The sequence below is a fragment of the Lampris incognitus genome, chromosome 2 (genome assembly GCF_029633865.1).
Source record: "Lampris incognitus isolate fLamInc1 chromosome 2, fLamInc1.hap2, whole genome shotgun sequence".
NCBI lineage: Eukaryota > Metazoa > Chordata > Actinopteri > Lampriformes > Lampridae > Lampris > Lampris incognitus.
In genome coordinates, this window is record NC_079212.1 from 26,441,770 (window position 1) to 26,452,929 (window position 11,160).

Genomic DNA, 11,160 nt, shown 5'->3' on the forward strand with positions numbered 1-11,160 from the left:
GTATACATACGTAGTCCTCTGCAACCACATTACTGGTCAAAAGCCTTTACATCTGAAATGCTTAAACCCATCTATATTAACTTTTACTGTAATTATTACAGCACTGATATTTGGCTAACTGCTATGAAAAACCAAACTCCTGCAACTGTTATTACATAAAGATCAGATTCAATTTGTACCTAAAATAAAGGTGAATAAAAATACATGTCTATATTTGGATGTTTTTTCCACTACATTGAATATGTGGTTAAAAGCTACACGACTGATTTTGAAGTGAATGATACTGTTATTGTACACTGAGTCTTTTTTTTTTTTTGTTACGTCTCATCGGTGGAAGTAGCCTTGGTGATGAGAAAGACTTGTTCAGGGGAGTGCCACTGTATATGTACCATGGCAAAACATATGGCGTTGACACTAAACACTTACCATTGCTGCCTAGGCCACCGATACAGACCTGGCAGGCAGCACTCACACACCTTACTCACCAATAAGCTCTTCTCACAGCACTGGTTTACCACCATCTGCTCCAGCCTGGATGTAGATTGGTGCATGAGTGTGTTGTGTCACGTGGTGGTGGACTGTGCGAGGGGACGGCAGGTGCTCCTTGGTCCTGAAGAGAGCAGTGTTTCTCCAGTGTGGTGAGGCGTCCGCTTCAGCACAGAACAAAGTATTTGTTTTCACACTAACTTGACTACAGGGAATACAATACTAGCAACTTTTCTTCCCTGAGTATAGAGGGCTTAGCTTACAAAAGTGAATAACTAAAAAGTACACCGGTGACTGACATAAATGTCACTGACTTCTTCTGCGAGGGTGGGGTGGGTGAGGCAGCCATATGGATCCCTTCCAGCAGCGTGAAAAACACTGGGCTTGATGCTTTTTCAGAGCTCCTTTCCTTGTTGCAGCAAACTGGCATAAACTCTGAGGGTTTTCATGCAGAGTCAGCAGAGCACGACATGTCTTTCCTTGTCCACTTGGAAAAGGTTCGACCAACGGAAAACACGCGAAGCAAAATACAACGATTGGGTAAACAATATTCCTAGCAGAGATTTGGGCCAGGGTGTTCCTGTTCCCTCAGGCCAGACATTAAGTCAAACTGAATCATAACTGGGGAAGACAAAAAACTACACGACAAATGATTGTCTCCCTCTGAACCGGCAACTGTTGACATCAGCCCCAAAGGTTTTCAATTTCGCCTCTGCAGACCAACAGCTTGAGGCAGTAGATGCCATGGAAACTTCACATGCTCCTAAACGGAGTGTGTGATGGCCAATGACAGGATTCCTTCTGCTCCTATTGAGAACCAGGAACAATGCAAATCAAACCCTTAGGGTATTGGCAAAGGGTGGAGGAGGGTGGGCAAGTGATGGCCAAACAGGATACTGGCATGTGCTGCTACTTTCTCCAGGCCTGGTCTTCCACGCTGTAATGGTGTTTGTGCCCCAGCCTCTTTGTTTCCCACAGGAAAATGGGTGCTGGCTGTAAACAAGAGGGGCAATGGAGGCTCCTCGATCCTGCCCAGGTGTCACACATAGTCGAGACGAACAGGTTGAGGGGGAAAGGGTGGGGAGAGGTTGACTGGGGATGATAGGGGAGCAATTTCTGATGAGTTAACCAAAGAAGGCCTGCAACAAAACCAGTGATCCTCACATAAGCCAGACTGTCGTTTCCTCACTGGTTCTAAACAATTTGCAAACAGACGTCTCCCTTCTCGTCTGCACAAACCGCGATTCAAGTGTCAACTCCTCGGAGAGACAATGATGTACGGCAGCTCGTTTCTTCAATTTACTTCCACGGAAGAAACAGGGTTCCCTTCAAATGAAACAATTTATTGATATTGGGTCACACAAGTGCACAAATGCACTTGCAGGAACGTGAACAGCTTTGCACGGGCTGTGGGGATTTTCCTTTCCCATGACATCAAATGTATGTACATTTCTCAATTTTCCACTTAAAACAGAGGTCATCAGAGGCGTTGATAGGCTACACAACTTAACAGCTGCCTCATCAGTGAAGACTCACAAATGCTAGATTTCCTTCCCTGTGGAGGTTTTCAGCCCTGCACCTTAGTCTCCTCTGGGGTCCAAAGTTGAGTGGGTTAAGACTGGTCACACATGCAACCATTTTCCATACCGATTTTTTTTTAAAATACATTTTAAACCCAATGCATTATTTCACTGTGTTTCAGTGTGAGATACTATCTGATGACAGGACATACAATGGCAACAATAAAATACTGTAAGCAGGCTTTCAGTATATGGGAAAGCATGAGAAATGTATTGCCCAGTTTAGACATCTGGAGTTTTAAATTAAAATTTTAACTGTCAAAATCATCAGCCCTACCTATCTAAACAGACAGCAAATATTCATAACTTAGTACAAACATTTTACTAGTATGGAGATATTGAGGCAGATTCTCAGTAGACCTACTGGTTTCAAAGTGAGAAAGAAACAGACTGGCAAATATCAACACAAAACTCTTAGTCTAAGCCTTTTATCCATTACTAATGCAATTTTTTATAGATCACAATACACAGCCATTGCAAGGGTGGGGATGCACAAAATAAGATACACAGTAAAAATAACAATTGAAAAAAACATGAAAGCATGTTAGTATTGTTTTACTATGCTATATGTATAGTGTTATGGTCTGTTCCCTGGGCAATTATGCCATATCTATCAGTATGTAGCATTCCGCATAAAGAAGACAACAATTTTCCTACCCCATTGAAACCAATACTGGGTTGAACATTTCTCATTTCAGTGTTCCAATACTCAGCGGGCTACACTTAAATCCAAACCCAAGCGCTGAATTTATATCAACAGTTCATTTAACAGAACACAGAACATTGGCGATTGAAATTTATGTGAACTGCCCCTACAAAATTTTCAACACAGTAAACTTCCAATTGTTAGCGGGTTCCTTTCTCCAAAGGAAACTCTGTAACTGAAATACCAAATCATTGACAAATCTAACCAATCACATTTTGAAACCCAAATTTCAAAGATGTGACCTAGCCACTGTAACCATCTAAAATGTGACAATAACAGAAATATTATTGCTCTGCAATTCGAAGCCTTTACGAGGGGACTTTTTTCCCCCTTAGAACATACTTCTTACAGACGGCTGATTGTATAGAGCACGGTTTCTTGTTTTTTACAAGACCAAATTGTCCAACTTTGAAGTATTTTTTTTCAATAATTACAATGACAGAGAAGTAAAAAAAAATACAACAAAACGGTACCTTCTGAATCATTTCAAAGGATAATTTGTCTAAAACTCATAAAATATTCCTTGTTAAATGCTTAATATAGAGAGTGAGTTACTGCATGTGTATAAGTGACAAGGTGAGCAGTTAAAACACTCTTTTCAAGACAAATAAGGTTGCTAAGTTGGGTTTTTTTTTCTGTGCGAGGGCCTTTCCTTTAGTGGAATACATGGAAACACACATACACTCAGAGAACCATACTAGTGTACCCCATAATGCAGAACACACAGCATGCAATAGTTACTGACATAGAGCAGATTTTTTTTAAACGCCATTAAAATGGCGTGTTTGAGATTTTTCTTTTCTTCTTTTTAAGATGCTCCACGAACTACAATCATGACCAGATAGTCCTCCTCAGTTTTAGCCAATGCTTTGGCAGAGGAATCAAGGAACTGCTGGGAGAAATCACAGGGAGGGAAAGCATGAAGAACCCCTGTGTTGTCTTTATCCCTGCTCCCGCCAACTGGCAGGCTGATGACCCCGGCTGCTTGCTTTTGCTTAAGGTAGGACACCAGGTTACGAAGCGGCCGCTGAGTAGAGGCTGCCGGGTCGGATGATGATGCCTCCTCTGTGCTCCCAGGGACAGCCAGCAGGATGGCATAGCCACTAGGGCCCGCCACCTTGATGCGCCGGGAGACCTCGTCGAGCTTGGGCTGGTCCAGGCGGAGGCGTTGGGTGATCTTCAGCTCGCTCACCTGCCTTCCCGTTTGGCCGTCGATGAGTAGGTCACTAGCCACGCAGTGGTCTCCCTCCAGCAGGTGCATGTTGGCTGGGAAGTTGCTGTTCTTCAGTAACAACATACCGTGCCAGGCCAGGCCTAATTTGCCGCTGTCTACCTTTGACTGAGCCCCCTTAGGAGTGCTTTCAGAACGCTCTCTCTTGGTGGGGCCTTTGTTGGTGTCCCCTGCCTTGCGTTTGCGTTCTCCTGCTGCAGACACCCCACTGGCTGATAGCCCCCTGTCAGAGAGGCTCTGGCCTTTAAGCCTCCGTTCACCTCCTACTCGCTCCAGGCTGCCATGTCGTTCACGTACTGGGGAGGGCCTGTCCCCCCGCAGGGGGCGTTCTGAATCACTGAAGCGCCCACCATCTTTGCTGCTCCCACCAGGGCTGCCATCCGGGGAGGCACGTCTGCGCCTGACTGTCCTCTCTGTGCTATCAGGGGAGCAGTCTAGATGGCGCCCGTCCTCCAGTACACGCCTCTTGCGCGCAGGGTCCCGTCCTGGCAGTTCTCGCTCCAGAGACCAAGGCTCCCGGGGCCGCCGCTCCCTTTCCAAGTGCTCCAGAGGCTCAAAGGGGGAGGCACGAACCCGGTCACGAAGGGCAGGGCTGGGCCACTCCGCTCCAGGAAAAAGCTCTCTCTCTCTGAAGTGAAGGGGCGGTGGAGTCCTTTCCCTGACCCTCAGAGGTTCAGGTGTTGCCCGGTGGACAAATGACTCTGCCACCATGTCAAATGGCGGCAGTGGGAGAGGCTGCAGGAATTGCTGCTGGTATCGGTGTTCATTGTCTGCAAAGTCCACTCTGAGCCTCCTCTCAGGACCTCCTAGGGGGAAGCCACGCATGTGTGTGCATGCTGCCTGTGCAGCATCCAGGCTCTCATACTGAATATAAGCCCAGGTGTCTCCCTTTCGGTAGTCAATTGTCCTTATGGTGCCAAAACGGTCAAACTCTCTTGCCAGTGCAGCTAAAGGGACCCATGGGCCTAGTCCACCCACCCACAAACGCGTGGTGGGAGTGGCTTTACCATAGCCAATCTTAATGGGGTTGCGGCCCACTATTTTGCCAGACATACTAAGTTTGGCACGATGGGCCATGTCAAGATTCTCAAATTTAAGAAATCCATACGTGCTGGTTTGTCCTCGTGTAGGTCTCTTAATGTCCACTTCTGTAATTACCCCAAACCGGTCAAAGGCTCTCCTCAGGTCTGTCTCTGTAACAGTTATGTCTAGGTTGCCCAAAAACAACGTCCTGTTGGCTCTTTGGTCATCTTCTGGCGATATAAAATCCTCCTCACGAAAAGCTGCTCGCTCTGCAATGAAAGCTGGCCGTGCCCTGGCCTCGAACAGGGCAAACTCCCTCTCTCGCTCAAGGTCCCTGGGCAAAGGAGGGGGTGGCGGTGGAGGAAGTCGCCCTAGGGCTAGCTGCTGCAGCCTGTAGTCTCTATAACCAAGCCCAGTGGGAGACAGGGGTCTTTGAGTATGCAAATGTCTATGGCCTTGCGCTGCGCCGTACGGATCCCTCTCGACAGGAGAGCGACTTCTCCTCCTGTTGATATAGACTGCCTCTATTTTGAGCGGCCGGTCATACAGCACTAACCTCCCCCTGGCGTGTTTGGCAGCTCTGGCGTCCTCCGGCTTTCTAAAGTTTACAAACGCTATCCGCTCATCGTTGCTGCGACTGATTTTTACACTAACGTCTCCGAATTTTTTAAATTCGTGAAAAAGTCCATCCTCTATGTCTTCGTCGCTCAGCTGGGTGCCGAGTTCGCTGATCTTAAGGGTTTTATACTCGCTTTCGGCGCTGGGCGGCTGAGCCCTCGAGTTAGCCCTCGGCGCGGCTAAGTCAAGCGTCAGGCTCAGGCTGTGGTTTTTACCGACGGAGCTAGCAGCGGCAGCGGCGGCCTGGTAGCTGTGGTTATTTCCAGTGCGGCTGTGTCCGTCGAAATCCCTGTCTCTCTTTTCACCGAGCAGACTCCTCCTCGTAGAAGTGCCGTCGCCCTTGACGGAGCCGTTTCCATTATTGCTACCGCTGGAGAGCGAGAGAGCCCCCATTTTCTTGCTGGTCGGATGGCATCCTCCCCTGTCTCGGATATCGTCCAAGGCCCGAGACCGCTTTTTAATCGGTGAACGTTCTTTACCTTTCATTTCAGTCCACGAGGATCCGATTAACTCTACACTAAATGTCTCCCGTTGTTATTTCCCGCAATTATTTAGGTGAAAATGGTAGAAAATATAAAAATAATAATCACTGACCCTGCGGCAAAACAACAACATTCGCCATTTTGTCAAGACTATTACCTAGGCCCGCCTCTGATGGAATGTGATTGGATGGAAAAGTAGGTGGAACCTTTGCAGTGCCTGTCAGTCATAACGGACTCCTGTAAAAAAAGGGCCTCCGGTGCTGTGGGCGTCTAGTATCGGTCTCGAATATAAAAGTAGGTTATTTCTTACTTTCACACGTACTTTACTGAAATATGCACGTTTTTATTTTACTATGATATATAATGGATTTATGAAGGCTTGGAGCTGTCTGAAACAATGAGATTCTTAAGCGGTGAAAATAAACATTTCACAAGCGGAAGACATTAAGAGAGAACAACTTTTTTTCCAATTTTATTGAGTAAGTTCGATTTATTCAAAACATGGAGCATACATGTTCCAGACAGTTTGTCATTATAAAAGTTGCTGTAAGAATACTAAACAGAATAAAAATACTATAAAAAAATAAATTAAGTTCTACAACAAATAACAAAATGCAGGTAATGAATGACAAAAAACAACAAACAAAAGCCTTTGGTGTCTGCTAAACGAGTAAATTTGAAATGCCTAAATAATCTATTAGTTTTTGCCAATTTATGAGAACAATTTGAGGAAAAAGGATCTTTTCCCGAACACGCCGATACATTACCACAAGGTGGCGATATTGACCAGAGGATCCCCAGGAACTACGAGCTGTTTAGGTTTGTTCCTAGAATTCTCATCTGACATGCTTTCTATCAGGATTATTAATCTAAATTATATCCTATTAAAAAATAATCAATATCAACTTCATTTAGTTTAAAAAAAAATCTTTTATCATTATTATAATTATTATCATCATCTTCTTTTGGCTTGTTTCCTGTATTATTATCATCCTTATTGTTATTATTATTGTTGTTGCTGAAATGTTAAATTTTTTTATTACTTTGCAGTTTATACAATAATGCTTTTAAAGTTTATTCATACTTATATTTGAGTTGTTTTTATTTTCCTGTCTGTATTTAGGCAGTTTTTTGGACATAGGTATTCCAAGCACAAATAACATATTTTGTGCAGTGGAACACCATTACCCTAGACTTCTTTGCCAATACAAAAAAAAAAGAACCATCTGAAAACTTTGAGCTATTATTGGCCCCTTTTTTGTTTTTGTTTTGTTTTTTGTTTTTATAACGATAACTCAGTTTTGGTGTGTGAGTGCGCGTGTGTGTGCGCGTGCGCACGTGTTTTCCGGGCTTCTCTTTGACTCATGAATGACTCCTAAGACACCTGTTTAATTTTCTAGACAAGTGCCCTCCCTCTGGTTTTAAAAACATACTAGAATAAACAGTTACAGCTGAAAATGTTATTTCGGTACTCCAGGCTTTTCACATCTGGATGTTTGTCAAGAATGTTTTTATACATGCTGTGCATGCAAATTAATTGTGTCACTTGCAAATTTGAAGAGTCATTTTCCTCCTTGTGATTAACTATTAGATACATTTCTACTCGTTAACATCTTTGCTAAAAGTACACAGACACAATATGGCAGATAGTGCTGGGCTTGCCTACATTCATTGAAGTTTTCACTGACCCTTATTGTGTTGGCCACAGTGCTACTATAGTTATATATATGTATGTATGTATGTGTGTGTAAATAGATACATACAAAAACACACACACACATGTATGTATGTATGTATGTATGTATGTATGTATGTATGTATGTATGTGTATATATATATATATGCGCGACGCACGAAACAAGCTTGTACTGCTATGTGTTCAAGTTTTGTTTTTCCTACAGCTATGTTAATATATATATATAAAACTTTTTTAAAAGAAACGCTCAATGGTAGGGAAAGTGCTCTACAAATAAGGAGCAAAATAATCCAGTGAGTCAAGTAAATTCTTTATGAGACAGTACAAGCCTGTTTCGTGCCATAAGCAATCATTAGCTGTCTCTCATAAATAATTTACTTGACTCACTGGATCATATATATATATATATATATATATATATATATATATATATATATAACTTTGTTAAAAGAAACACTCAACGGTAGGGATAGTGCTCATAAAATAAGGAGCAAAATAATCCAGTTAAATTATTGTTTATAGCATGAAACAGGCTTTTACCGTCTAATAGAGAATTTACTTGACTCAGTCAAGCAAATTCTTTATGAGACAGTACAAGCTGGTTTCATGCCATCAGTGATGATTGCTTAAAGCATGAAACAGGCTTGTACTGTCTCAAAAAGAATTTACTGGACTCACTGGATTATTTTGCTCCTTATTTGTTGAGCACTTCCCCTACCGTTGAGCGTTTCTTTGAACAAAGTTATTTATGTATGTGTGTGTGTGTGTGTATATATATATATATATATATATATATATATATATATATATAGATAGATAGATAGATAGATAGATAGATAGATAGATAGATAGATAGATAGATATATGTATATATGCTACCAGTTAAGGGTTCTTTGAAATAATTTTGCAGATGTAGTTCAACCACCTCAAATAAATTGTTCTGTGGGGTCAAAATTGCTGCACTGCAAGGTCAAGATAAATCTTGTCTGGATCAAAGCACGATATACTTGGAAGTGTGGTCAGGAGTCAGTTTTATAGATCTTAATGACCATTAAATCATATTTTGTGGTTATAACAAGGCTAATGATATAGTAATTTACAGACACAGGGACAGTCCTCAGCCTGTGACTCTAAAAGAGAGAGAAGTGATGTTATAGTGGCTGCAGCCAGCACCGTGTGGTTTTAGACATCTCTGATTAATGTTTATTTCTGACAAATCATCTATGTCTTTACAGCTTGATATATTGAGTCTAAACAAAAAAAGCTTGTGCTATGACATTACCTCTTTGACAGCAACTCAAAACTGTATGTCTCTATGTCTTAATGGTAAACCGAGGGTCATAATTTTCAGTATGTTGTTTTGAGTGGAGTTAACCATGCTGCTCTCCAAATATCACAAGTGATGCCATTACGGCAGTCCTCACCATGCTCAACAGTTAACATATCAGTTTTACTTATCCTTATGTGTCTTCTTTTCACTGAAAGACAAAAAGAAATTGGATAACCAGCCCTTCTAAAATAAATGTTATAATTGAGCACTGATCCACATTCTCCTGTTTCCTCGGCTTTCTTCAAGATGGCCATCTCGTTGGTTGCTTATCCCTCTTGACAGTTCCTCTTATCTCTTCCACTTAATCTGGGATTTAATCAGAGGGACTATGTAGCTGCAGCAAGGGCTGCTGTCTCCCAAGGCCTGGCTGGAATTTGAAGCTGTGGGTGTGGAAAGTGTTTCTGATGGGTTTGTTGCATTCCTCTATTGGAACCACATGTTACTGGCTCACACAAAACCCCAGCGCAGACTGAAGGGACTGGCAGCTAATCTGTCCCAGCATGGCTGTCATACTGAGGTAAGCAGAGGAAGGGGGAGAACCAAACATTTACTGGTAAACCCTGTACACTCCTGGGGAGTAAGCAGAGGTTGAGGGGTTTGTCCATCAGTGGAAACCCCTTATTCCCCAACTACTGTTGCGTTATCAATCATACAAACAGAAACGTTTGCACATCTAACATGCATATATTGGATTTTAATCATGTGCACTAGATGGGATGTTGCCACGCAACTGAAGTTTCCCAAATTTCCTCGACAATGGAATAAATTGCTTTGGTAGACACGAGGTTTCCCCCCCTGCAGAGCACAATTAAGTGTGCATTTTCTTAACATATTTGGCGGCAAATGCATCCCTAAAATATGTTCGTATTTATTTTTAAGCAACAAAACATGCGCATGCATACATAGCCGTCCATTTGTGAGTCGCAAGATCGAACTGATGGATGATCTATGTATTGCTGTTGTGTGTATGTGGTCAGTCCGAGCCAACACATCAGTTGGAGAGTCTTGGGCAGAGTCACCGCTATGAAAAATAATAATGGCAAACAAGGTATTGCCTGGGCCCTGGTAACCCCAATTTCTTCTGTTAGACTGTAACTCATCGTTCATTTAGTCAGGGGTCCACCACTGAAGCCAGATGTGTGCAGGGAATGCCCCTCTCTATGTTAAGTAGTGCTTTAGCAGGGCACTTTATCATCTATAGTGAATTGTGGTCGCTCAGTTAGTTTTTCATTAACGGGCCTGCCACTCGCTCCTGATGCATGAGGTGCCACCCATTGGCCTCCTGAAGTGAAGCCAGCTAGACGGCACATACACAGCCTGTCTGTGCCGTGTGTCTGTGCACCCTTATACAGCTCTGTCTGTTTATTGCTGCCGCGGCCCGTACAGCATTTTTTGCTTCACGACTTTCCAAACAAATAACTTTCTCAACCAAATTAGAGCACGCAACATGGACTTTTGGTCAGCTCTGTTGTTTACCATAGTCTTAGAAAGTCATCGGAAGACAAAAACTAATAGATTTGTTACATATTACCAAAATTTTCCAAAAACTCTTTCCTATGGAATAAGAAAGATGACATACACAGACATCTTTATTATTGGCCACGCTATAAAGCACAACAGACTTTAAAAAAAGATTACTATGATAATTACAATTTTTTTTACATGCTTAAATAACACCGTTATTGCCCTTCTTTGGTCTCAGCAAGGTAATGTTACTGTAAATCTGGAAACAAAAGTTCTATAAACATTTTGGGTTTTCATGCAAGGGTGCCCAAGTTGTCCTCCATATTTATGAAACGGTCCCAAATTCAAAAGAGAGCTTTTGAGTCATGGTGGTTTAAAGTCTGTAAGTTGGTTTACATAAATGTTACAGCGGAGAGGAAAATGTCTCTGTCATTTTGAGGTGAGTGTGTACATTTGGGGTTGTCTATGACTCTGTGTGTATGGCTTGGGAACGTAATATACTTTGGCTCAGTCAGTGCATAACAGGGAGCTGGCACTGTGGTGG

General features: G+C 42.6%; 1 protein-coding gene across 1 annotated transcript; it reads right to left on the reverse strand.

Moving 5' to 3' along the window:
• Positions 1-1,814: 1,814 nt before the first annotated feature.
• On the reverse strand, positions 1,815-6,238 carry rbm15 (RNA binding motif protein 15). Its single transcript, XM_056274059.1, has one exon. It carries the CDS (start codon positions 6,128-6,130, stop codon positions 3,581-3,583), a length of 2,550 nt encoding a protein of 849 aa, XP_056130034.1. The 5' UTR covers positions 6,131-6,238; the 3' UTR covers positions 1,815-3,580.
• Between the last annotated feature and the right edge of the window lie 4,922 nt (positions 6,239-11,160).

Coding starts and splice junctions, on each gene's coding strand:
- rbm15 (XM_056274059.1), bottom strand. CDS start 6,130: ATGAAAGGTAAAGAACGTTCACCGATTAAAAAGCGGTCTCGGGCCTTG.